Source organism: Anguilla rostrata, chromosome 3 (assembly GCF_018555375.3).
Source record: "Anguilla rostrata isolate EN2019 chromosome 3, ASM1855537v3, whole genome shotgun sequence".
NCBI classification, from domain to species: Eukaryota; Metazoa; Chordata; class Actinopteri; order Anguilliformes; family Anguillidae; genus Anguilla; species Anguilla rostrata.
This window is the reverse complement of record NC_057935.1, coordinates 33,823,156-33,848,927: the sequence shown is the minus strand read 5'-3', so window position 1 is coordinate 33,848,927 and position 25,772 is coordinate 33,823,156. Positions and strand designations below refer to the sequence as shown.

General features: G+C 44.7%; 1 protein-coding gene across 1 annotated transcript; it reads right to left on the bottom strand.

The window, feature by feature from the left end:
• Nucleotides 1-1,399: 1,399 nt before the first annotated feature.
• Nucleotides 1,400-24,959, bottom strand: mtx2 (metaxin 2). Its single transcript, XM_064327273.1, has 10 exons — nucleotides 24,782-24,959; nucleotides 15,906-15,953; nucleotides 14,575-14,621; nucleotides 8,809-8,881; nucleotides 6,235-6,311; nucleotides 5,547-5,639; nucleotides 4,384-4,422; nucleotides 3,580-3,705; nucleotides 3,109-3,185; nucleotides 1,400-1,824 (listed from the first exon to the last, which is right to left on the bottom strand). The coding sequence occupies exons 1-10, from the start codon at nucleotides 24,819-24,821 to the stop codon at nucleotides 1,614-1,616; spliced, it is 831 nt and encodes a 276-aa protein (XP_064183343.1). The 5' UTR covers nucleotides 24,822-24,959; the 3' UTR covers nucleotides 1,400-1,613.
• Nucleotides 24,960-25,772: the final 813 nt, after the last annotated feature.

Genomic DNA, 25,772 nt, shown 5'->3' with positions numbered 1-25,772 from the left:
AGGTGGTCATTTGTAGCTGGCAAAGTTTTTTTATGTTATCAATAAAAAATTTTTAAAAACGTCTAACTGAAAAATATATCCAAACACTACCTTTCTCCACAATAGACATGCTTGCTATCAGGGATGACTGATAACATCGGACCAGTTTGAGGTCAAAAGTATCTCTTACTCTAGCTGAACTATGTCTCAACCAAGCACCAGTCCAGACACTGACCTCTGCAAAGTTCCAAAGACAGCCAATGTCTAAGTTAATTGTTTCGCAGCTAATGGAAAAAATATCGCTTTTCTCTAATTGAGCAGTGTCTCAACCTCTCTAAGTGCCAAGAGCAATCTGTCAGCAAAAGGATCTTCATTGTGTTGATGCTACTGCAGAAAAGGCAACAATGTTGTGGCAAGATGACCTGGGGAATACTCCTGGGTCAATTGGTGTCAAACTGCATGCGCATCGCCTTGCCTAAAAGGCTAGCCCAAAACCAAACTCAACGTATCCCAAATATTCTAGCAGAGATTGGAGGGGGGGGGGGGGGGGGTAAAGCGTCCCCCGCAACTTGAAACAACGGGAACATGACCCAGGTCTGAGCAGTCGGCGGCCAGACAGACAGACATTCAGGCGGAAGATCACCCTCTTCAGCGCCGTCGAGCTCAGCTGAGGGCGGCCGCCATCTGAATGCTAATGTGCGACAGGGGGCTAATCTCCTTGTAATCACAAAGCTTTTCTTTGAGCGGGTCCTTGTCGAGTCGCGGGGAAAGGGGCAGCTTTACCAGTTTGAGGCTACATCAGCTAACATGATGATCCACTAATGTGTGATGCAAAACAGCCTGGCCCTTTGTTCCCCCGTGCCAGAGGCCGAGGGCTGTCCTCTGATTGCCTGTGTCAGGAGGCAGCCCCACCACAGAGGCATCTTTGTGCCACATCAAAGGAGGAGGAAGTTCGCCGCTTCGACCGCTGCCTTCATGTGCATGAGCAAGGCAGTTGGAGGGCTTTTAAGTTCCAATTAAGTGAAAATCAAACCGTTCAACGAGTGCACCTTTAACCCCCCTATATGGCTTTCTGAGCACACAGCAATTTGTCTTGTGTAAAACTAGTCTGAAATGTACAGCCAAATCCAATCATTAACTGACCACAACAGCAGCCAGCCACAATAATGGATTACTTCATATGCCATTATAATTCTACAGACATTTTGGATATTTCTCCTGTGACCTCAGTGCTCTCTAATGCCCCCCCCCCCTCCCCCTGACTTGCAGCGAATGATTGCAGCATATTTATTTCCAGTATAAAAATGATAATCCAATCTCGTATTCTAACACACACATCTCTTACCATGAATAAATGTGCATATGTGCAAAGGGACACATACATGCGCACACAGTACAAACTGATAAACTACCATAGCGGGATGGTTTGAATCATGGAATTTTATTACCGGTAGGCACTTCCTGATAACACATTAAATCAAAGAGGCACGGCACAACGTGGAAGAAAATAAAAGTTTTTACATCAGAGAGGAACACTGGCGCCTTGGCGGAATGGAAGGCTGGCGGGAGGAGCGGGGAGCGTGTGCGGGGAGCGAGCGTGCGGGAATGCGTCGGGAGCAGGGGGCCAGCGAGGCTCAGATCAGGGACGGGCTTTTAGGGAAGCGGGGAGAGGCGCCCGGGTCGCTGTCGCCGCCGTGCTCCTCGAAGAAGTTCTGCTCCACGCGGCGGCAGAAGGACAGCAGGTTGCCGTAGGTCCTGATCTTCTCGCTCAGCTCGTTGGACGTCAGCTGGGTGGTGAGGATGGTGAACAGGTGCCCGAAGACCAGAGCGTCCAGCTCGGTGGGTCTGGAACGAGAGTTTAAGGAGAGAAACGCCGTGTTAAAAAAGGAGGCCCCCCCCAGCACTCGCTCCCCTCTCCCCCTCGTTTGGTCACGTGCGGCTCGCAGCAGGTCAAGCGCCCAGAGACCAGCTGCTCACCGGGTCCGTCACCGGGTAGCGCACCGACTACCGTGGCCTTTTTTTTTTTTTTGTAACTACATTAGAGCGAGCTCTCTCAAGGATTCGTTGCCGCGTGCGTTCCTAATTTTTATTACAGCAATTTATTACGCGTTCCCCGAGCTTATGACAAACCCTGGCTGTCATTAACAGATTAATTAGAATTTCTTCCCGCGCTCGGAAAAAATCACGGGGAGCAGCGTGTGCAGGCCGGCTGCTCTAAAACAATAAGCGGGCGAGCAGCATTCCATCATTCCCTCTCCGCCTCTGCCCTTCACCCCTCCTCAGAGGAAGGGCCACATTCAGGCAGGCGGAGGCCTGTTCCTGGAGCCGTCCCCGCAGTAGCGGCGCATAACAAAGCGCTAAAAGGGGCGGGGACGCTTCAAAGGGCCACACTCCCGCGGCCCTTTCATCCGCCGAGGGGCCCGGCGGCACTGAAAGGCAGCCTACGTGGAGGCCATCTCCTGTGTGGCGCGGGCCCAAACAGATGTAAATAGCGGCGACGGCGGAGTCCCAGGGAGGCGCGAGGGGCAGAGACGCGTCCCCCCTGCCTCACCTGCAGGACCAGGCCCCCGCCCCTTCCCGCCCGCGACCTCTCCCGACCCCCGCCTCCAGCTGGGGCAGGGGCGGGACTGTCCTTCACACCTCAAACTGGACAAACTGGCCTGTGGGGGTGCGGGGGTGCGGGGCGGAATGACTGCGGAATGACAGAAGCCCAAAAGCCACCTCTTCAGCGGGTGAGAGAGCTCAGCCTTTACTTTTAATGTCCTCTACGTGTCCACAGTAAGAATGGAAAAACCCCCCCTGAAATAAAGCGTTCGTTTCTTCCTGTTTAAATGCCGCTCAACCCAGGCTGGTACTGCAGCTGGCTCTAAAAATGTGCCATGAATTCAAGCAAAGATAGTTTAACTTCTGCTAAGCTGCTTCAGTTACTTATACTAAAATGAGGTCCCGGCGTTTTTAATGAAAGAGAAACGGTGGCTCAGAAAGAGAGCCCCTAGACCATGTTTTTTCTTAACCAGCAGGACGAAAACAGCTTTTACTTTCCAGGTTTCCAGGTGTCAGTGCGCTGTGTTTTTACTGGGCAGATTTACGTCTGCTTGTGTGTGGAGCAGCGGCGAGTTGGAAACGTACTGTTTATTAAAGAAGTACGGCTGCGTCCCCAGCCTCTGTGACAGGGCCTGGCAGCACTGGCTCACATCCTCATAGACCTGCGGAAAGTGACAGCCGACGCTGAAGGCTTCTCCGACAGAAATGGAGCACTTAAATATACTGTGACCTTTTATATATATGTGAACCTTCCTAAAAATATAATGAGAAATGCATTTGGCAGCAGTGCATGTTGTAAAAATAATAATTTGTATATTTCCACATATATTATGAAGTGTTTCTAGGGGGTATATCTTGATAATATTTTTATTTAAATGTATTTACAATATATTCCATTTCCTTAAGGGAAAACTTGGCTCAATTGGAAGCGCTAGCATTAGCTGCTGATGCACCAGCAAGAGAGAGAAGCACACACTATAGCTTTACTTAACCGCTCATACGTCAGGATACACTGTGAGGGACAGTTTGTTCAGAGGAGTGCTTCCCAACACACACCTGTGCCAAGCTTTTCCCTGCCCAGCCAATGGCGGCCATCTTGCGCTTGACCTCCCACTGTTTCTGATAGGCCAGGATGTGGTTCAGGGGCCACGAGTAAGGGCTGCTGTACCTCGGCCATGTGATCTGAAAGAAAAAATAAAAACAATCACCACATGTTTCCCGTGGGCGTCGGGGGGGGGAAACGGCTGCACTGACAGAATGACACCATTTTCAAAGACCACATCCAAGCGGAACTTGTATCTGCAGCTCAACGAACGTACAGTAAGCTAGCGCAACTGCTATAAACTGCAAACACATGGGAGAACTGTACCACTGTCCGTAAATCAATAGGCTCCCACCAACAGGCTGTGGAACAGATGGAATATTCTTTTTCCCTTCATGTTGATATTTAAAGTAGCCACAGAAATTTGTGTTATGTAAAACGATTTATAAAGAGCACTATTAAAAAAATGTAAATAAAGTGAATAAATTATGGCGAGTGTCAACCTATACATTGAAATTATGTATGAAGAGGTAAATATACTTAATGCAGGCTTAATGTAGGGGAATGGCCATGTTGAATAAAACTGTAGAAGCTCAGTATGCCAGCACCAAAGTGTGCGTTCCTAGAAGCAATAAAAGCAGAGGTGGGAGGAGGGTGACAGGCGGCTGGCCAGGATGTATGTGCGGGCCAAGTAAATGAACACTGTGTTACTAATGCTGCAAAGTACCATGTATCATTTATGAGCTGGGAGCTGCGATTGTAAAGAGAGCCCCTTTTCATTAAAGTTTAATTAAGATGAATGCTGCGAAAGCGCTCACCTCCGCCACTGTGTTCTCGTCACACCACTGGATGTACAACTGCAGAGGAAGGACAAAGAGCTGAGTGCATGTGCACACACACATACACATACACACACACACACACACACAGCCAGCATGCACAGGCACACACAGCGCACACATACATAGCACACACACAGCGCGCACCCCAGCCGCAGCACGCAGCACACATATACACACACACCCACACACACACATACACATACACATACACATACACACACACAGGCACGCACACACACACATGCAGGCATGCATAGTGCACACGCACACACACACGCGCACGTACACATGCACGCACACACACACGCGCACACACACGCATGCACGCAAGCACACACACACATACACATGCACACACATGCACGCATGCACACACACGCACACACACACACACACAGGCATACACAGGCACACACACACACATACACACACACACACACATACACACGTACACATACTGTACATGCACGCACACACATACACAAGAAAGGCACGCACTAAAACAGGCCCCACACACACGGACACGCGCGTGCACGCACACACACGGCCAGAGAACAGCGCCTGGGAGAAAATGCGCTTCACACAGGGACGATCGCAGAGTGCGCTCGCTTGATTTATGAAGGGACTGCCGGAATATTAAAAGGTTACCAACATTTCATTAATGATATTCTGAACAGTAATGATTAATTGAGTGAAGAGAGGATATTTCCTGAATTAAGAAATATGTATATTTGTATGCTTTTCAATATCGCTGTGACGCATAAAGACATGAGAAAACTGAAGCTTAAATACTGAGAGAATATCCAGTTTTCATCACAACAACACCACCCACTGACACTCAATGTGCCCATCTCACTGAACTACATATGAAACAAAATGTATGCACTGGAACAAAAGTGAACAGTAATGCGCTAAGTAGCTATATGTATTAAAACAGACTGTGTTCACGTCAGGACATGGGCTATTATTTCACTTGACTTAGCGGCTCTGTGATTCCCCTCTTTTCAATAACACAGGCAGGAATAATCACAGCAGTTCTGCTGCCTGCCAGGATTAAATCAGTCCGTGTCCATCACAGGCATCAGAGGAGCGCATTGGTGCTCCTTTCGGGAGGCGGGTCTTGGCGGGGATGACTGTACCTCGGCTGTCAGCAGCATGTTGTTCACCAGCTCCATGTACGCCTTCATCTCGGCCCTCTGGACCTCGTCCAGCCCGTCGCTCAGAGAGTGGCCCTGCGGCGGGGGGGGGGGGGGGGGGCAGCTGCATAATTCCAGAAGGTTCCGTCCCACTGTGCGGCCGCAGCTAAAGCCAGCAGCAGCGACCTTATTGCAGGCACAGCGGTGATGACCTTATTGTAAAGCGCCGCTTTAATCACACTAAAAACCTAATCGATAACAGAGATTGGGTGGGCCCTGCTGCTCAGGCCCGTGCTGATTGGGTGGTTCCGCCTCAGTCCAGCCAAGGGAGAACAGAAAGCAGACCCCGAAATAAGACTAATATTTTAACCACGTTTGACTGCCATCAGATCCCCAGGAGCGATGCGGTCTGCATTGTGGGAGTAAAACCGGCCCCGCTAGGTGGAAATGAGGCCTTTAATTACGCGTTTCACCTGATGATAATCTCACTCTCTCTCAAAGGGAGCGCGCCCACACGCGTGTTCTAGCCGCAGCGGAAGGCTGAGCGGCGGACACGGGCCGTCCTAGATTTTTACATACAGCTGTAAAGTGTCAAAGTGATGTATGTCAGCGTGACGGGGGGGTGATGGATGAGGTGGAAGTGTAATTTGCCGTCTCCGCGGCCTGTTTGAACAGAAAAATGCCTCCCTACCTTCGCCTTGGTGAACTGGACTATCGGCCCGAGCTCCGACACAACTTGATTTCCAACGTGTATGAAGGGAACTTTACCTTGGGGCAGAGAGGGAAGGAGGGAGAGAGGCAGAGAAAGAGGGAAAGAGTGAGGGAGGAGCAGCAGCATGGCTTCCTCATGAACTGGCACAGTTCAGGGTGGAGGAGAGAGAGCACAAAAAGAAATCTACTGCGGCCGCCAAGCCCTCAAGCCCGATGAAAGTTAAATTGCATCCAGACTTTTTATACGCCGTGTGTAAATCTGTGACCGTGATGCCACAGAGACATCTGCACAAGCCAAGAGCCTCAACAGGCTCGCTGTCCGCGACAATGCACGACAGCGTCATTCCAACGCCTCCCTTTCCTTTCAGGAAACAGGGGGGAAAAAAGCAGAAGACTCAAATACACTTAAGTGTTTGTTTTGTTTTACTAGAGATTATGCTGAGAGCTAAAAGGCCATTTTGGATAAGCGGAGCTTGGTAGGGCGCTGGTGCGATTGGGACAGCGCTGGAGGTTTCCGATAAGGCGCTGCCCTGCGGAGCGGCCCTTCCCCTGTCCTCCCCCCACCCCCGGCCTGGGCAGCCCCAGCTTCCCCGCCTCCCCTTGCTGTACGGAGGCCCGGCTGCTCGGGCTCTGCAGCTCGCGATTGCCTCAGTCAATCAGTTAACCAGGTCTCTGAAGCCGCAAATCTATTTTCTGCCGAGCTGAAATTAATAATGTTCTTTCAGGGCCCGTGAAAGATGGCCTATTATGTGTGAGGCCTGGAGAGGAGAACAAGGCGCTCATATTTCCTAAGAGGAAATTAAATCTGCTTCTAATTGGATTTGGAAGGTGGCGCATCGCCGCGGCCAGACCGAGCGAGCGCACCGCCGAATCCTAAATTACGCCACACTGGATACCTGTATGTAAATAAAGCGCCCGCCCCGCCCCAGCGCCGGGCTCGCGGAGAAGACGACAGCGCAGGGCTCAGCGGGCACGCGAGGGGCTGCGCTCGCCGCCCTCTGTATCTGTGAAAGATGAATTAGAGACAGGGATCTGGAGAGCGCTCCCACGCGACAGCCGTGAAATCCCACATTCGCACGTGCGCGCGGCTTAACGGAACCTTAGCGGGGGTGAGACCGCGTGCGGGGGTGAGACCGCGTGAGGGGGTGAGACCGCGTGCGGGGGTGATACCGCGTGCGGGGGTGAGACCGCGAGCGTGGGTGAGACCGTGTGCGGGGGTGAGACCGTGTGAGGGGGTGAGACCACGAGTGGGGGTGAGACCGTGTGCGGGGGTGAGACCACGAGTGTGGGTGATACCGTGTGCGGGGGTGATACCGTGTGCGGGCGCACTGAGACTGACATGTTGATGCATGGCTGGACGGGAAGAGCAAGCTCTGTTTGTAATGTTGGACGGTGTGGAACACTGGGGGGAAAAGTATGTATTTTTCCCTGCATGGGCCCTGCTGCTGAGCCCAGTTCACAGAGAGTTCACCCGAACAGCAGGTTCTGTCATGGCCCTTTTGAATAGATTCATTCTCCACTATCTCACTGGCAGCCCTAGGGTAATGGATGAGGTGCATGGCTCCAACAAAGACCTCATCTGCATCCACACCGTAAAGTGTATTACAATAGAAACGCAGGTTGCTTTGAACAGGCCTCTCTCTGGCTTCCCACATATGTTCCTTATAAGCTACAAACATATGTAACCCTCCAAAAACTTTCCCTTTCATGTATGAAATTCATTCTCAGTCCCCTTGAGATTTTTTTTAAATTTTTTGGTGGAGGGGGGTGGACAGTTTACTGTATCTGTATCCACAAAAATTGTGGATTAAAAACTTTAAATAATTTAAAAAGTATAACTGGATTTACTTTTTAATTGATTACACATTCAACTGCTGGCCTTAGCTAAGATTCTCAAAATTTAATTTTTCCTTCTGTGGTCCAGTCTACACAGACAGGCAGTCTAACGGTGAGGGCTAAACACACCGCCACTACAATTCCATGACAATGCACATTAGCACACTTAAATTCCTCCAACACCAACGTCACATCAACAATAAGAGCCTCCTGTGAAATATTACTGATAATGAGAGAGTGGGTGGTAACCATGAAAGCAGGTGTGATTAAACATTCTATGGTGCTCAGACCCAGGTTAAATGTGGCCAAAGCGGCCTCCATTTTCTGTGCAGATCGTGCAGCGGCGAGCCCATGCCCGTCAGGGGCCTCGGGCCGGTCTGCCGTCACGCCTCCCCACCCGACAGAGCTCAGGGCCGGGAGCGAACGCCGCTGACTGGCTGCTGCCTCCGAATGCTGTCCCACAGTCAGCACAGCAAAAGAAATAAATAAATAAACAAAACACCTCACGGCAGCAGACGCCGAATTTAAATATTAATCAGGTTCACTCCTCAGCGCAGCTGCGTCGGCAAATAAAGACAAACAGCTCCTGCGCGGGGTACGCCGAGCGTGGCGCGGTCTCGGCTACCGGGCCCGCGACCCCAGAGGGGCCCGCAGGAGCCCGCGCTGCCAGCGCTAATGCGAGACGGGGCTCCCGGCGGCGGGAGGGGGGGGGACTCACCAGATGGGGACATGTACTCGGCGTTGGGCCGGCAGCGCACGCGGACGGGCAGGCGGCACATCCTCAGGTACGCCTGCGGGGGGGGGGAGCGCACCGGTGAGCAGCACGAGGGGGACAGGCGCGCGCCGCGCCGCCGTCGGCCATCTTACGCGCCGCTCGGCCCTCGGTGCGTCCGCGAGGCGAGAGAGCCGCGTGACCGCACGCGCGCAGCTGCTGAAGCGGCACGATCACAGCGCAAAGGAGACCGGAGGTCCACACCACCGCACCTAAAGGCAGGACAGTCAGCGCTGTTGGGAAATATTCACACTCAATAAGGGAAAGTCAGCACTGTAGGGAAAATATTCAGATTCTTAATTCGGACCAATATTACGTCCACCTATAAACAGATAGACTTAACAGAGAAAAAGGCTTGTCGTTCTTATATTTTAAAAAAAAATTAATAAAATTTTACAAAAAAACAAAACAAATGAATGAATGACTGATTCATTCATTTGCTAAGAAATGCTGGTGCCACACTTAACGGACAACGGCTCCAATCACGGAGACGGGACATGGTGTGTGTGTGTGTGAAAGAGAGAGAAAGAAAGAGAGAGGAAGAGAGAGTGAGAAAGCGAGAGAGAGAGAGGGAGAGGGAGACAGAGAGAGAGAGGGGTCATCTAAAATTCTTCAGGTTTGATTTTCCTCTATTTATCATTATTTTCTTTGGCAAGCACAATGTCATTGGTTCCCAGAAGAATTATAGGACTGTACTGCAGAAGGCAAACAATTTACTGGCACTTTGCCTCACTGAGCAGCACTGCTGTCTGCCAGAAGCCATTCATTTCCAGCCATACATGTTTTACTCATTCAGCCTCAACAAACATATTTGTGGAGGCGCTAGCCCATTACATTTCTGAACAGTCTGCCCAAGAAGTATTTAATTTGAAAATCTCCCTCATCTCTGCCATCGTCACAGAGGAGGCTGAGCGAGTTTCTTATTAGACATGCTAATCCACGACACGCTCGGCCGGCATCTGCAGGAAAAAAAATATAACTGTGGCAAAAAAAGAGAGAGAAATGCACTTACATTTCATAAAAAAAATTTGTTTTTTTTAAAGAAAAATGAAAAAATGGCGGGTGTTTCCCTGGTTTGCGGCCGTTGGCTTCCCGCTCAGAGAGCGGGGGAAGGAGAGGCCTCGCTCGGCCCAGCCTCCCTGCCTGGAGTCCCCGTGCAGCAGGGGTGTAAATTAAGCGCGAGCCTGCACTCTGCGCCTGTGGAGGACTGCGGTGGCCGACAGCCTGGGCCCTCTGTGGACAGGGCCCCCGCTTCCCAGCAACCGCCGCGGCTATTCTCGGGGCATTTACATTATTCAAAGATAAATGCCTTGTCAATTTTGTGTCTCCGAACACTAGATATGTGTGCCACTTTACTCCTCCCGCGGCCAAAGGTTGCCACACCTCGGCTGGTCAGGAGACAAACTACAAATGAAATCAAATGTCTTTCTGGAACGCTCCGAATAAATTTAACCCCTGCCTCGGAGCCCGTTCCCGGACACGCAAGCGGGAGGGAGGGGGTGCGAAGCCGCTTTCTATTGGTGCTCTCAGCGTAGGATATATAACGGCCCCCCATGACGCTCGCTTTGGCCAAGGAAGGATTTAAAGCTATACGTTGTGTCAGCGACATATTAATTCATAAGTATGTAATCATAAGTATGTCCACATAACTTGAGCACACATGACAAGTACAAACATATTCCAATAAAATTGAATGTTGCACCATAAGCTTCTTTTTTTTTAAATCAATGAACTTGTTTTTTTATTACAGGTCAGTGCTTCACTGTTACGTTTCCAGAAACAAATGCAATGAGTCATTTGTTTAAACAGCAAATCTCCTTAAGCAATTTCCCTTCATGATATTCATCATGACTGTTCTTTCATTGAAAAAATGCATTGAGATGCTAAATGTTATCTGAAGCCTCTTCAATAGGTTGTACAGTCGTACATAGCTGCAGCGGTTGGGCAAACGGATAAATGGGGAGAGAAAGCACCCTTGCTGCACAGAACTACGTGTACAGCTACAATGAAACTGTGCTCAACAGTAATCTGGCGGTGGGAGCACGCCGATCCACGTCACCGTGTTTCACTTGACTGAAAAGGACGAGTTTTCCCAGCAGCTTAAAGAGTTAAAATCATCGCTGAAGGATGCGTTCTCTGGGAACTCTGCTCCAAAGATGAATCTCGGGCAAATCTTTACACCATTCACTTCCAACCTTTTTCAGCAGGAACAACAGTGGACTCCGGCACCAGATCTGCGTCATTAATTACCTCCCGCCTGGTTTGGGAGGCTCCAGGGGAAGACCTGACGGGCCCCATTTAAAGGGACTGAGCCTCTGCTGGGAGTGCCAGGGACTCCGGCCTGTTTTGGCAGGTAGTGTGAACAGAGGCCTTTATGGATTCTGAATTTACCCCACAGCCTTCCAACCAATCAGTACCTTTGTACTATCATCGGCACCTGAATGTGCTGGTGGAGAATATAGCTGCTTTGCATATGCAAACCAAACTGCTCTAAAAATAGTGTTTCAAACAATAGAACAGAGCAGGGAGATAAAACTAATACCTGATAGGCATACAATCATTACCACAGTCACCCAGGATGGTTTGACATTGCAATTGATGTAGGCACTGCGACTGTTTTTATAGTGTAGCCTATGTATAACTAGAAATTTTACCTCCATCAATTCTGGTTAAACATTTCACTCAAGGTTAAAACTCCACCAGGGATTTAAACCAGTAACCTTCTGACTAAAGTCCAGTTCAGTAGATCATGTTCCACATTGAGACATTATTTTTAACTTGCCAAGTGTATATCTTTCATCTCCTGGGTGTTTAAATGCAAGCAGCCTACATAAACACATGAGGACACACAGACACATGCATGCACGCATGTGCGCAGGAGGTTATTCTTTCAGACCCGCATAATGTAATCTAGTGTCTTCAGAAAGCATTCACCTACTTATACCTCCACCCAAGCCTTTATTTTCATCCTGTTATACCTTAAAATTTTAATGCTTCAATATTTTCCCCCTTCAGCAGCACAATTAATCAGAAATGATGCAAAATATTTTTTTATTCACAGCTGAAAGGCTTACATTTGTTTTTTTTTGAAGAAGTGGACAGTGTGCCCTCCCTTCATATTTTGTTCCTGTATTCAGATGGGTAGAAAGCACAGAGAGTATCAGAGAAGGGATCACAGCCCATAGGGTTCCACGTAGGGGATCAAACTTCCGCCAACATGGGGGGGGGGCACACCGCCTTAAGGACTGAACATGGCTCGCCAAAATAACTAATTCTCATTTACAAAGGTATTCACCCTCCCAGAGTGAACACACTGTACATATGTCCTTCACAGCTCTGAGTCTTCTAAGGTACATCTGAGTTCTGCATATTTACATTTTGGAATGTTTGCCCATTTCTCCACACTAACTTGCTCCAAGGTATATGCAAAATATCAGTGACTGTGTCTGGTAATACCACAGAAATTCAATGGGATTTGAGTTTGTACTTTGGCTGGGCCATTTCTGATTAGTGACCTTTTTTGACTTTTTTTCATGTGCTACTGCTCAGTGTCCTGCTGAATATAAACCTTCACCCTAAACGCAGATCTCTTGTGGGTGGAAACAGGCAATCCTCAAGGACTGGCCTTGTGGCCCCATCCGTCTGGCCCTGGACGACCAGCTTCCCAGCCCTCCTGCTGAAATGCAACCCAGAAAATCTGAAGAGATTCTCTGGACAGGTTCTTCCAATGAGCTCTGCAATGCTGTAAACGTAGCAGCTGGTCTCTGGGTCACTTCTCGGACTGTTGCCCTTTTCTTCCGGTTGCACAGTTTTGTAGGACGGACTGATCTCGACTGTGTCTGGGTTTTGCCACGTATTTTCCTAATTTTGTTACAATGGATACAAGGAAGGTTCAAAGCTTTGTCCAACCTTTTTATAACCTTCTGCAGCTTTTTGCCTCCTAACAACTTCATCTTGATGTTCCAGGGGCAGTTCCTCTGTCTTCATGACAGTGTGACTGAGCTGATCTGCTGTACCAGTAGTGAGGCCACACAAAGACAGTGATATCGACTGTATTTTGGAATGATAGGTGGACTCAAAATAAACACGGGGGATTTAGAGTGACCTGACAATGAAATGGAAAACACCCGGTCCAATTCAGGTTGTTAATGCAAGGGGGTGCATACTTATCAAGCCATTTTATATTTTTAATATAATTCTGACGACATATAAATACTTAATTTCATACGGGCATTATAGAGTCGCACACATAAGTAAATAATTAAAAATACCATTTAAATACACCTGAATTTGACTTTGAAACCCAGCAGAATGAGAAATAATCAAGCGGAGGTGAACGCTGTCTAAAGACATACGTGTTATTTCCACCGATTTCTTCCTAAGTAAGTATGTTGTATGCGCACTTTCCTTCTGCAGGTAAGGGCCATCATCTATGCAGGAAGCCCAGCGTTCTGTTAGTGTGCTTCAGGTCTCACAGGGCACATGATAAGTTGTTTAATTACCCATTTTGAAACTTTTCAGTTCCATGGATGGACTGCGAACTTTAAAAAAGGAAACAGCGAATAAAGCTGTCTGTATAATAATTCATTTTTCATATCTAATGATTACAGACTGTTTTACTGAAATAATGTGTCCGAGATTACAAATGAAAAGCCCACCGGATCATTCTTTATCCCACAGACAGATTAAATTCTAAACCCTGTTACCGTAATAGGCACATTTGTAGCTTAACATAAATTAGAACTCTAATTATATTAGGTACTATTTTAAACAAAATAACAGAATCCTCAGAATCCATAGGTATAATTTATAGCAAAGCCAGGTTCATTTTCCAGAACAATCAATTTCTCGCTGTAGCAGCACACTAATGTAATGATGTAACAATTTTTCCTCAGAGAGCTGAAAGCCTGAATTCCTAGTCATCACAGAGGGGTCTTGAAGATAAATGGAGATGCAATTTATTCAGTCATAATTTCATATTGAAAATGCTATAAAGGGTGTCCATATGGGTATCAGCAAAGAGGAAAGGGACTCTTAATATATTTTGGTTCAAAATACTATAGACAAGACAGAGGTTATTTATTGCCCCATTTCTGCAAAATCAGTAAGCTGTCTTTCAGGTTGATGAGGAAGAGGTGAGCCTATCAACACACACTTTTCCATTTGCCGTCTTGGAGAGAAAAGAAAACCTGTTTACGATGGGTAACACGATTCAATCTGCTGCACCCAACACCAAAAAAATAATTATCAAATCCTGAGACTATTTTTTAAACGCTTTTTAAAAAACACATCGACAGTAAACAGTGTCTCCATTCAAATGATACAATGCATGTGCAGCGATTACAGAACATTTCAGTGATAAAGTAAGGAACAACTGTTCCAAATCATGTTGTGCAAGACAATGCAACCCAGGCATACAAAAACATTTAAAATACAGCTTTGATATTTACCTTTAGCACAATCAACTATATTATTTTAACTGAAATGTTCTAGGAACATATGTGATCTATATTACAGGTAAATGTTAAAATGACATAACTTATTGTAAGATACTGACTAAATGCACGTTTTCGACATAAAAGCAATACATTTTGGTTTCACATATAAAAATGGAAGCAAAAACTACCGACCCAATATGCAGTAAAAAAGATGCTGTTCTTTTTTATGAAAAGTCTTTACTGATGCTTTTTTATTCCAAATGCTTTGTCTTACCTGGACAGCAAGAGAAGAGGCACAATCTGAGAGCAGTATTTGGTCTTCTGAAAAACAAAGCGCAAAATTCAATAAAACAAATAAAATTTAAATAAATACTGATAAAGACATGGGGATGGGATAGCCTTCAGCCCCCCCTGCGACCCTCCCCAGGATAAGCGGGTATAGATAATGGATGGGTATATGAATGGATGAAGGGGTCTGAATACTTTTTGAGTATCTATATCTGTATTTGTGCACCCAACTATATGGCTGTAAAGGCCTGTGTCAATTAAGGAGAGGGCAGATTTCCCAACCAAGTTGAGAAATCACTTCCTGGGGGACTGTACTTCACATACAGCCCTTCACAGGCAGATTGCAAGTGCCCGATCCAACAAAGGAAAGTCACCATGGAAGTCTTGTGCTGGTCTGATGAAGCAGGGAAACCATTCTGACTGAAATTCTCCTTCCCTCCTGGGGGAGGCTAAGGCCTAAGGTAGATTGCCCCATTGTAACCCAAGCCGGAGTCAAAAGCATTAGCCTATTTCATAAGAGTTTGACATCAAAATTCCAGTGTCCATGGACAGGCATTTATGCAACACATTAAAATCAGCATCACACATTTATGTGCAAGCCATGTCTCAAAATGACCAGCCCGAGCAGTTGCTCACACATAAATATTAGCCAGTGATGGAGAATACATAAACTCTCACAGGCCAAGCCGTAAGACCTCATCTGAGGTTGACATGGGAAAGAAGGATGATAAGTTTGCTGTGATAAAAAAAAATCTCTACTTAGAGAACTGGGAGCTGGTAAGTATTAGTCTTCATTACTTTGCAGTCCAGCAACATCTGTAGCATGCTGCTGAGCCCCAAATAGGTGCTATAATGTGGCCCCGTGATATATGAAGAGCTGCTAACGCCTGCCCGAAATCGTCCCGCTCTTTTTAACACTGCCTCCTTTCTTAAAGCAAGACTGTGCATTACCAGAGAGCCTTGCAAATCTGCTGCTTCAGCTACTGGCACAATAAATCTACTGTGCTTTCCTTTTGCTCGACCATTTCATTTCCCCCCACCACAACCAGTAGGGCAGAACACCCCCTCAAGTAACTGCAGTTCAGGGAACAAAACAGGAAGGGAATTGGTTGTGAACAACACTAACACATTATTTCTCAAGGTAACACAATTAAATGTAAATACCGTTGTACTATGTAACCTGAATTTGCAGAGTATTTATAGATTACACTTCTGGTACATAGCTGTGTGTGGCGATAAATGAGAAAATATTTCAGAAGAATTGCACTGTGTTCTGCGCTGCAGAAAAAGAGCCCCCCTCTGAAAACTGCGGCTTACCCTTCAGGGGCTGATACAGTGTTGCGCTTTCGGGCCATGGGTCTGCAGCTAAAGAAAGAAAAAGCATTAAGGATTAAAGGTTGACCTGGAAATTTAAAAACACATAAAACATACACTCCGACTTGCTGAGACCTAGAGAGTGCACCACACAAGCTTGTACCAAATCATCGTCAGAACTGCTAAACATACTTGCAAGAAGCACATTCATATCACAACAAAGAAAAAGGCAAAAAAGCTGTCGTCAATTTCATCATGCACTAATTTTCCAGATACCTCTACTCGTTACATTATTTACACAGGTCTATGCTACCAATAAATGTTGTAAAACACGGAGTTGTATTTTTTTTTCCACTTCATATTTAAAAAAAGATATATATATATCATTTATATATATATATATATACGATTCACATCATTTTCATACTCATTAAACCGTTCAGTGACCCCTCATGCCCTGTGGATGGGGGCATGGTCATCCTGGAAGAGACAACCTTACATTTTTCATATACATATCGTACTAATGAATGAGCAGCACGGTCACTGAATGCACATTTTCATTTTCACAAATTCCGACCCTATTTACTGATGTCTTTCTCATAGATTTAAACGCAGATGTCACTTTAGTCACTGTTCCTACTGAAACACTAGTCAGCTGAACAGTCTTTGTGTCTGAAGCTCCTGCAATCCCAACAAGGCCAGGTCAAAACTTAGTATATGGCTGGACCGAACCGGCTGACCAATGGTGTCACTTTATTAGTCAGTCACTCAGTCACAGACATGCGCAGTGTAACTTCATCACTCACTCAGTCACAGACATTCGCGCTCACGGGGCCGGCCCCGCTGTTGCGGTCCAGCCAAAAATGAACTCTCTTTCAAAGTCACTTAGATCTTTTCCTCTTGCCATCTTGATCCAAAATCAAGGTCAACTAGGCTTGCGCAGCATTTTTATACATGCATGATAGGATGTCAATTGCTTAAATGCATCATGCAGTACACCTGTATGGAAGCATCTGCAATCGTTAAGTTTTGCCACTCATTATTTCAGGTTATTCCTTTAATTTGTCACCCGTCAGTATATGTGTGTGCACGTGTGTATGTATATATACACACACACACCACATTTCGTTGCCACAAAGTGGGAAGTGCACAATTCTCTAGAGTGTAGCATAAAGATCTTCCTTCACTGAAACTAAGGGGCCTAGTCCAAACCACAAAAAAAACACCCCCGGACAATTATTCTTCGTCCACCAAACTTTAGAGCTGGCACTATTTGAGTCAGTACAGCTGGCGCTTTGCATTCCGCCAAACTCTGATTCGTCTGTCAGACAGCCAGATAGCGAAGCGCGATTCATCACACCAGAAAACGCGTTTCCACTGCTCCACTGAGTCCAATGCTGGTGTACTTTACACCGCTTGAGCTGTCGCGTGGCATTGCGCATGGTGATCTTAGGCTTGAGTACGGCTGCTCGGCCATGGAAACCCATTTCATGAAGCTCTTGATGAAAAGTTAATTTGCTGACGTTATTTCCAGAGGTAGTTTGGAAATCTATAGTGAGTCTTGCAACCGAGGACAGATGATTTTTATGTGCTACACGCTTGTGCACTTGGTGGTCCTGTTCAGTGAGCTTGTGTGGCCTACCACATCACCACTGAACTGTTATTGCTCCTATACGTTTCCCAATAACAGCACTTACAGTTGACTGGGGCAGCTCTAGCAAAGAAGAAATTTCACAAATTGACTTGTTGGAAGTCTCACTGAGATCTTCAGTACGACCTGTTCTACTGCCAACGTGTGTCATTGGAGATTGCATGGCTGTATGCTTGATTTTAAACACCCGCTAGCAATAGGTATGGCTGAAATAGCCAAAACCATTCATTATTAAAGCATGCAGACATGGTGAAAAGGTTTAGTTTTTTTTGTTTGACCAAACATTAGAATGGGGAACATGCGTGATCTTTGACTGTGGTATGATTGTCGGTGCCAAATGTGGTGGTTCCAGCATCTCAGAAACAGCTGCCCTCCTGGCATTTTCACACACTACATTCTCTGGGGTTTACAGAGTATGGTGCGAACAAAAAACATTCAGTGAGCGACAGATCTGTGGCCAAAACCTCCTGGTTAATGAGAGGTCAGAAGAGAATGGGCAGACTTGTTCAAGCAAGTAGAAAGGCCACAAATGCTCAAATATCTTTTTTTTTTTTTTACAACAGTGGTGTGTAGAAGGGTATCTCTGCACAACACCTTAAAGTGGATGGGCTACAGCAGCACACAGAACAGAAAGAACAGGAAGATGACATTTTTGTGATGACTGTTTTTAGATCACCGAGATGGTCTAAAACCCAATCTCCCATAATGCATCCCTTTTCACATCACATCGGCGGGGTGTTTGTAGTGATCTGTCATCTTGATCCTCGCGATTTAAAAACCAGATTTAACCGCAATTTAAAAAAATGTCACTCACTATTTCTCAAATAAACTCTTTTTTTGACGGAAAGTCTGTCACTGGTAGCCTACCACAGACTAACCTGCAACCGATATCAAGCAGTGAGAAAAAACCCCAAGGTACATCCCAACGTCATCCTTGTTGTTTTATTTGGTACACAAATCTGGCCGTTCGCTCGTAATATCACCTGGCTAATATCAGGTGATATTCCGATGCTAGTTCGCTCATAATACGAGATGTTCTAAAAAGTAATGAAAAGCTGCACAATGACTGTTTGCATAAGGAGGTGGAGCCTAGTAATTTTGTGGTTGCAGAATGATTCAATACTTAATTTGCTTTTATGAAGTTGTCACACTTTCTGTCCATGATGAAATGTGGTAGCACAGGATGTAGCAGTATACCAGACATGCCGTTTGGCGGAACTTCCACTTCATCTCTCTATGATTGAAGCTTGTAAAAAGAAACATTGTCTGGTTGATTTCTACTGAGACATGCATTTGGTAGGATCAGAATTTGGTGTAAACAGCATGAACCCATGAATCCATCCTGCCTTGTGTCAATGGTGCAGGCTGGTGGTGGTAGTGTAATGGCATGGGGCATGTTTTCCTGGCACACATTAGGCCCCTTAATACTGAATGGGGATCATTCGAATGCCACATCATGCCTCAGCATTGTTTCTGACCACATGCATCCCATTAGGACCACAGTCCATCCTTTTTCAAAAGGAAACTTCCAGCAGGATATTGCACCAAGTCAAAAAGCACACATCATATTCCACAAACATGGGAGTGACTTCACTTTGCTCCAATGGATCTCAATCCAACAGAGTACCTGAGGGATGATTTGGAACAGGAGGTTTTGCAGCATGAATGTGTGGCCAAAACATCTAGCACCTCGTTGAATCCATGTTGCAAGGAATGCTGTTCTAGAGGCAAATGTGGGTCCTACCGGGTACTAGATAGGTGTACCTAATAAATCGGCTGGTGCGTATATAATTACATGGATAACTGCAAACTAAAAGGTTAACTAAAAAACTATTTTTAAACCCCTTAAAATGCACTTTAAACTTTTTGTAAGTATATCCCATGTTAAATAGACCCCATTATCTCCAAAATTATATACAGTGACATGGTTTAAAGCTTGAAATAAAGAGCACATTTGTATCAAAATGACCAAATCCCCTGATCCTACAGTTTCACTCAGTAAACAGGTGGACATGTTTATTTTAAAAAACAACAAACAAATCCAAAAATCATTTTGTTTTCTTTATTCTGTAGTGATATACTTCCGATACCAGACAAAATCAGATTTCTTTTTACAATGCTACCTCAGGATGCCTACAATAGCAGAAAAAAGATTGGAGTCGACTGAACAAAGCAGTACAATTTGACGTGTTTTATCAAAAGGTGGCCAGAAGTGTCCCCAAAACCTCTCCAAATGGTGCCAAATCTCTCTGAATTTGAACAAATTTTTCCCAGCCACCATTCACTTCCAGAAGCTAATTCTATCATGGGTGGTACCCCTGAACGGTAGAAAAACTAGAAGGGAAACGTGATCAGGTGGTTCCATTCAGTCCTATTCAATTCGATATTTCCACATGTGGAATCATCGCAAGATGGTTGCCACGGCCCAGAAATAGTATGACTGATGAGTTTGCAATGAATTTCTTATAAGTATTATAGAAATGCATCGAACTCAATTCAACGCAAATTAGGTGCCAAAAGCTCAGTGTGGTAATCAATAGAAGCAGGCAATAACATTTTCCTTTTTTCCTGAATAAAAATTGAATCCGATTGCGTTCACTAGGCAAACTGATCTCGGATTGGTTAAAAAACTAATGAGATAACAGGGTCTGGAGACAACCATAGTAGGTTCACAGCTTCATCACGTGATGAGGCCTCGCTCCATTACAGCTTCATTTTTGCCTCACAACCACAGAGACACAGCCACAGAACTGTGGGTAAATAGCTACTTGTTAGCCAACAGTTATGAAGTTCGCTAGCTTAGCTAGCTAATGACTATTGCCTTTGTGTTGTCATCTTGTGCATAAAAATAAAATAGTTTCAAATACTTTGACGAGAGTAATATTTCTGAAGACAGACTAACATCTCAAATTGAGTGTTGTCAGACTTTGTAGCATAGGAAATGTACCAGTCTATTAACTTAAGGATTACAGCATCTAGCTGGTTGGCTTCAGGGTAGTTAGAAAATAGACTAACTAGCTCAATTTTCGCTATCTGCTATAAAGTTTGCAAGCTTAGCTAGGTAGCGGTAAATCTGTTATCTTGTAAATAAAAATATTATGGTTTCATATCTCAAGTTAAGTGTCATTAGACTATGTAGCACACGGCAATGAAAAGTAAGGGTAATATTGATACCAATCTGTACTACTTTCGGGAGTAAACTACAGCACCTATAGGTCGTTGGCTAAATAGGTCACGCCTTTGTTCACACAGAAACAATATAGTCTAACGGTGAGCCATGAAGCCAAATGTAAGCTAATCAAACAGCTTGCTAAGCTAGCTAGTTAAGTGAATAAATGTTAAACAGTCATTTTAGCAACTACTTGTGGCTCATTTCTCCAGTATCATGATGCCATTTTACAACATAGGCTGTACTTATCTTCAGAATGCTTACTGCCCCAGATACCTGAGTGACCCTGGGATGGATCTGTGCCAATTCATCAATTCTCGCCCAGCCTGGAGTCAAATCTTTGGATGGTAGTGTAGTGCAATGGGTAGGGAACTGGTCATGTAATCAAAAGGTCAGAAGTTCAATTCTCGAGTAGGACACTGCCATTGTACCCTTGAGCAAAGTACTTAACCTGCATTGCTTCAGTATATATCCAGCTATATAAATGGATGTAATGCAAATTCTTTGTGTAAAATGTAAAGTTGCTCTGGATAAGAGGGTAATCCAGAGCAACGTAATGTACATTACATTACAGTAATGTAATGTAATGAGTTGCTGGCTATCCGGTGCCTGTCTCTCTCTGCCTTGATTTAAGTGGGGTTGCACTGTTAAAATCAGCCTTGTCCATTTACATACCAAAACCATGTTTCCCCATGTGAAATACTTGAAATATTTAGTCCACTTCAACTGAAAAAATACTGCAACGTTTGGGTTAGGGAACCAGCAAAATGTGCATGTCAGTCAAAATTGAATTTAAGGTTGGCTATTGAGGCGACTTCAAAATAAGCTAGCCTTGGATATAAATCCCATCTAAGTCTACAAGTTTATTCTGTCTGAATGTGAACAGTGACATTCTGACGCTGCAAAATAACGCTCTTTGTCACCGTGGGCATTTCATCATGATTTCTCATAGGCCTATTAGAAAGGCATGCTAGGATTATCAGAAAGCCTGCGACAGTGGAGGTAGCCAATCAGCTATTATTCATAACGCTACTTCGTTGCAGCTAGTTCTCAGAAGAATTAAACGTTTGCTAATGTTATCTGTGTGGTAGGTGAAGTTAAGTAGTTTACCTAGGCTAGCTAGGTAAGCTAATGTTAAGTGTGGATAGATGACCTTAGCTATAACCGACTAGAATCCTGCTGCCAACCTATTATATAATTAGAATAGCTTGACATTAAGTTACTTAAAAAAATAAAAATAAAATACCCACAGCTAGTAACCAACAAAAATACACAGTCTGAGCAGAGTGCCAGAAAAGCTTACTATAGGACCTTTCTGACAGCAGACAGCATTGTGAAATGTCCAAATGGTAGTCTGTGATAGAGGATAGCCTTGTTCAAAAATGTAGGCTATATGTATAAAAATCTTTTTGCTGATGTTAGTGTTACAGTAAGGTACGACACACACATTAGACCTCTTTTAGACAGCTAACAACATCTGTGGCAATGGAGGGGTGGGTGTGGCTTTACCTATGCTTACTTTGAAGAGTATGGGGGTCTTCCAGGGAAAAGGTGGCAGGTTAGAAAGTACCTGAACAAAATGGCGGTGGTTGGATGGACTTCTCCCCTTTGAATTAGGAACGCTGTATGTACTAAACCTTGTGTGTACGTATTCTAATAAACTGAACCTGGCAGTGGATGAACGGAGCTGATCGCTGACAGCAGCATAGGAACAGGTTGGTCCAGATGAAAACATCATGATAAGCAACTGGTAAGGCCATCCCACCATTTTATTCCTCTGTTTACCACTGGTGAAATATACTGACTTTTTAGGCTATAGACAATTTTATACCTTTCAAGATACCCAGACACCATAGCTATTAATATATTTAGGACAGAATTAGGATACAATGTAACATTAGCTATGGCGAAACACCAGGCAGATAGCTAACTTTAGCTAGTGAAATTAGCAAAACAATCACTTCATTAGCTACTGAACTCAGCGTTATCCGTAAGCTGTGTAACAATTTATAAAAATGGTGTTGTTGTACTTGGACTCTTTGAGTTTACATTTATAGTGTAGCTATGTATGTCTGCAATCCTGCAAACCTGCTGGCCTAGGGGTTGCAGCTATAAATATTGATGCACGTTCACAACGAGGTGAGAGCAGAAGTGGCGGCCTGTCTCTTTCTCTGTAAGCCAATGGGTGTTCTAATTTTCTAAGTATTTTTACAACACTGCAACCGTTGAGAACGTTGCCTGCTGCAGCTTTAACTCTAAACTGTCATTTAGACCATATAACCAAACCATTTATGTCAGAGGCAGGCTTCAAACTTTGATCCCCAAACTTTCAACTATCCCAGGAGACAACAATCTGACACCAAATCACAGGCCACTGGAATAACTTCGTCACATAGAATTTACCTGTGCTATTCCAAATTTTCAACATTAGCAGGATTATGACCAGGAAGGGACTGTGCTCTGCTTTTTCCCACCTGTTTTTTTCTTGTTGCAATCTATCCTCATTGTTTTACTCAGCTGTTAAAAGTTTTGACTTCATGACCACATTCACATTGTAGCAAGTAAACAGCAAAATATCTGGGGAGTGGGGGGGGGGGGGGGTCTTGGCATTACGCAGCAAGGAATTCAGGATGAAGGTCAGGTTTGCCAAAGGAGGGTGAAGTTCTGGGTGTCACTTCTGCCTTGTATATTGGCCTTTGCGCTGACCCTTAGCTGTCCATTACAATTACTTCTTCAGAAATTATCATCTTATTATGACATTGAAATGATCCATTATGTTCCTTCAAGGCAAAACATGTCCTCATTTTGAAAGCAGATTCTTTCAATTTTAGGTGAATTCATGAAACAATGCCCCCTCAAAAATCTGTCGCCTGTAAAAAGATTAGGTCTACCTACCTAAACTACCCACCAAAACAACATTCTGTAACATCCCATATCAACAGCAACTTGATATTGCTTATTCATCACAAGAGTCTATGTTCATTACAAACATGCAGTAAACATATTCATAATTATTTGATTGAATATAGTGTTGCTGGCGTTACTGTCTTTGCGCATGAGTATTACTGTCTGGGAATATTCGCTTAACTGTACACTGCACAAGAACCCCCCCACACACACAAGCTCAGTCCCACATCAACCATGTGTACATCTACAAGAATATCATCTGGACATCGTATTCCTTTCCACTCTGGCAATTACAGGAAGCAAGAGGAGAAGCAACTTTAGCCTCCCCAACAGCCGACTTAATACATGCACACATCTTTGCAAGATATTTCACGTGTGTCCAGTCCCATCTATGCTTTGTCTATAATGACCACATTTACAACAAATAAAAGAACAAAATGAATTCATATAAACGAATATCCACTGCTTCGTACAGATGGAACTCTACGTGCGAAACACTGTCAGAATCATTATCGCGGTTTCCGACACTGAGTTTGGATTTTGTAATCCTCAACCTACAGACCACTTCAGAGTAAATAATTAAACAACGAGCCGCGTAGGCTATATTGAATTGGAGTTTATGAAACTTGAGTTGTCTAAAACTAGGATGTTACGGATTTTTTTGTAGGAACATACGCTTTCGAGAAACGCTCTCTAGTTCGAATCTAAATTTCAACTGGGAGCTTTTAAACTGCGCTGACACCAGTGCTGACTTTTGGCCAATATTCTATGCAATGGTAGCCAACGTCAATTAAAGTGAGCAGCCCGTAATTTCACCATTACACTAACGAAATACGGAATAACTACCTGTTCTGATTATATTACAAATTGTCTACATTAGCTATAGGCTACTTCAACATGACACTGCTAGATAATATTGGATGGCTTTTGGGAACATAAGAAAACTAATGCTAATATGTTGACTAGCAACGTTTTAGCATGTTACAGACAAATCCTTACCGTCTCCATGCACGAGTAATCACAGTTCACTAAAATCTTAAAATCCACAGGGTTTGCTAACTGTCTAGCAGGTTGCTAACCGGCTGGCTAGCTACATCTGAAATGGAATCTGCTCCATTACGTTTCAATGACCATGAACATCAGGATATTTACCTGCTATCTGAGAAACATACGCCTCTGCAGCAAGAGACATGACGGCAGACCAGAAAGAATCTTGCTACGTTTACGCAATAAATGCAATTTAAATTTAAATAAAAGTCTAGCAGTTCACTACAAATACACACAAGGTTACCGGAACAGCAAGCGTAGAGCTTGACCTATATAAATCCCACAAAAATTGTGTTGTTTTTTTCTTCGCACAAACACAAGCTTGGCTGTGATTGGCCAATCTTCTGTTATGGTTGCCAAGTATACCAATCACAGGAGGAAGCGAATTTCTTACGAATACAAGAGCTATAAACTCAAGTTCACCTACTAGTCTCCCACCATTTCCGACAATTACTTCCGGGTAGCGTCTGTAAACGTTTTGCTAAGATGCGAACAGTTCGTGTGTAACAGTTTGTAGTCTTAAAACCCGGAAGTAAGTTCGCATTTTTGAGCCATAGGTTCCCTCGTCAATTTTACAATGCATTTTTCCCATTGATATTTCGTTTTTTGTCGAAAATAACGTCTGTGGTTAACGTAAACCTAAGAGAGTTTCACGTTTTGATTTACGAGGTAAATTACAGCCATTAATATCACCACCGTGGATTTCGAAGCTGTTTTTTTCTTTAAAAATGAAGTTGTTAACAAGTTTCTGAAACTACAATAACGGTCGCATTCTGGCAATCACCGCTCTCGTCATCATACTAGCCCGCCTGCACGCGGCAACCGTTGTAGTTGTCCTGTTGTAGGGTACCTGACCTGTAATTGCCAAGAATTGGCATGCAGTGTCCTCGAGCGTAATATTCGAACGTTGCATTCTGATGATCCGGACAGCATACTTCGTCTGACCGAAGCTGGCCTAGCTAGTATTGAGGTGTTAATTGAAGCGTGGATTTTTTTCAACAAATCCGATGTTTTAAATGAGCTAGTTGGTTTGGATCATTAATAACAGTCAATGTCTTTAAATTGAATTTATTTCGATGTAATATTCTTATTTGTT

Excerpts from the sequence above, each read along its gene's own strand:
- mtx2 (XM_064327273.1), bottom strand. The coding sequence starts at position 24,821 with ATGTCTCTTGCTGCAGAGGCGTATGTTTCTCAGATAGCAG. Across the intron at positions 5,640-6,234 it reads TCCAGTTCACCAAGGCGAAG|GGCCACTCTCTGAGCGACGG; the intron begins GTAGGGAGGCAT and ends CCCCCGCCGCAG. Across the intron at positions 3,186-3,579 it reads CAGGGAAAAGCTTGGCACAG|GTCTATGAGGATGTGAGCCA; the intron begins GTGTGTGTTGGG and ends CACTTTCCGCAG.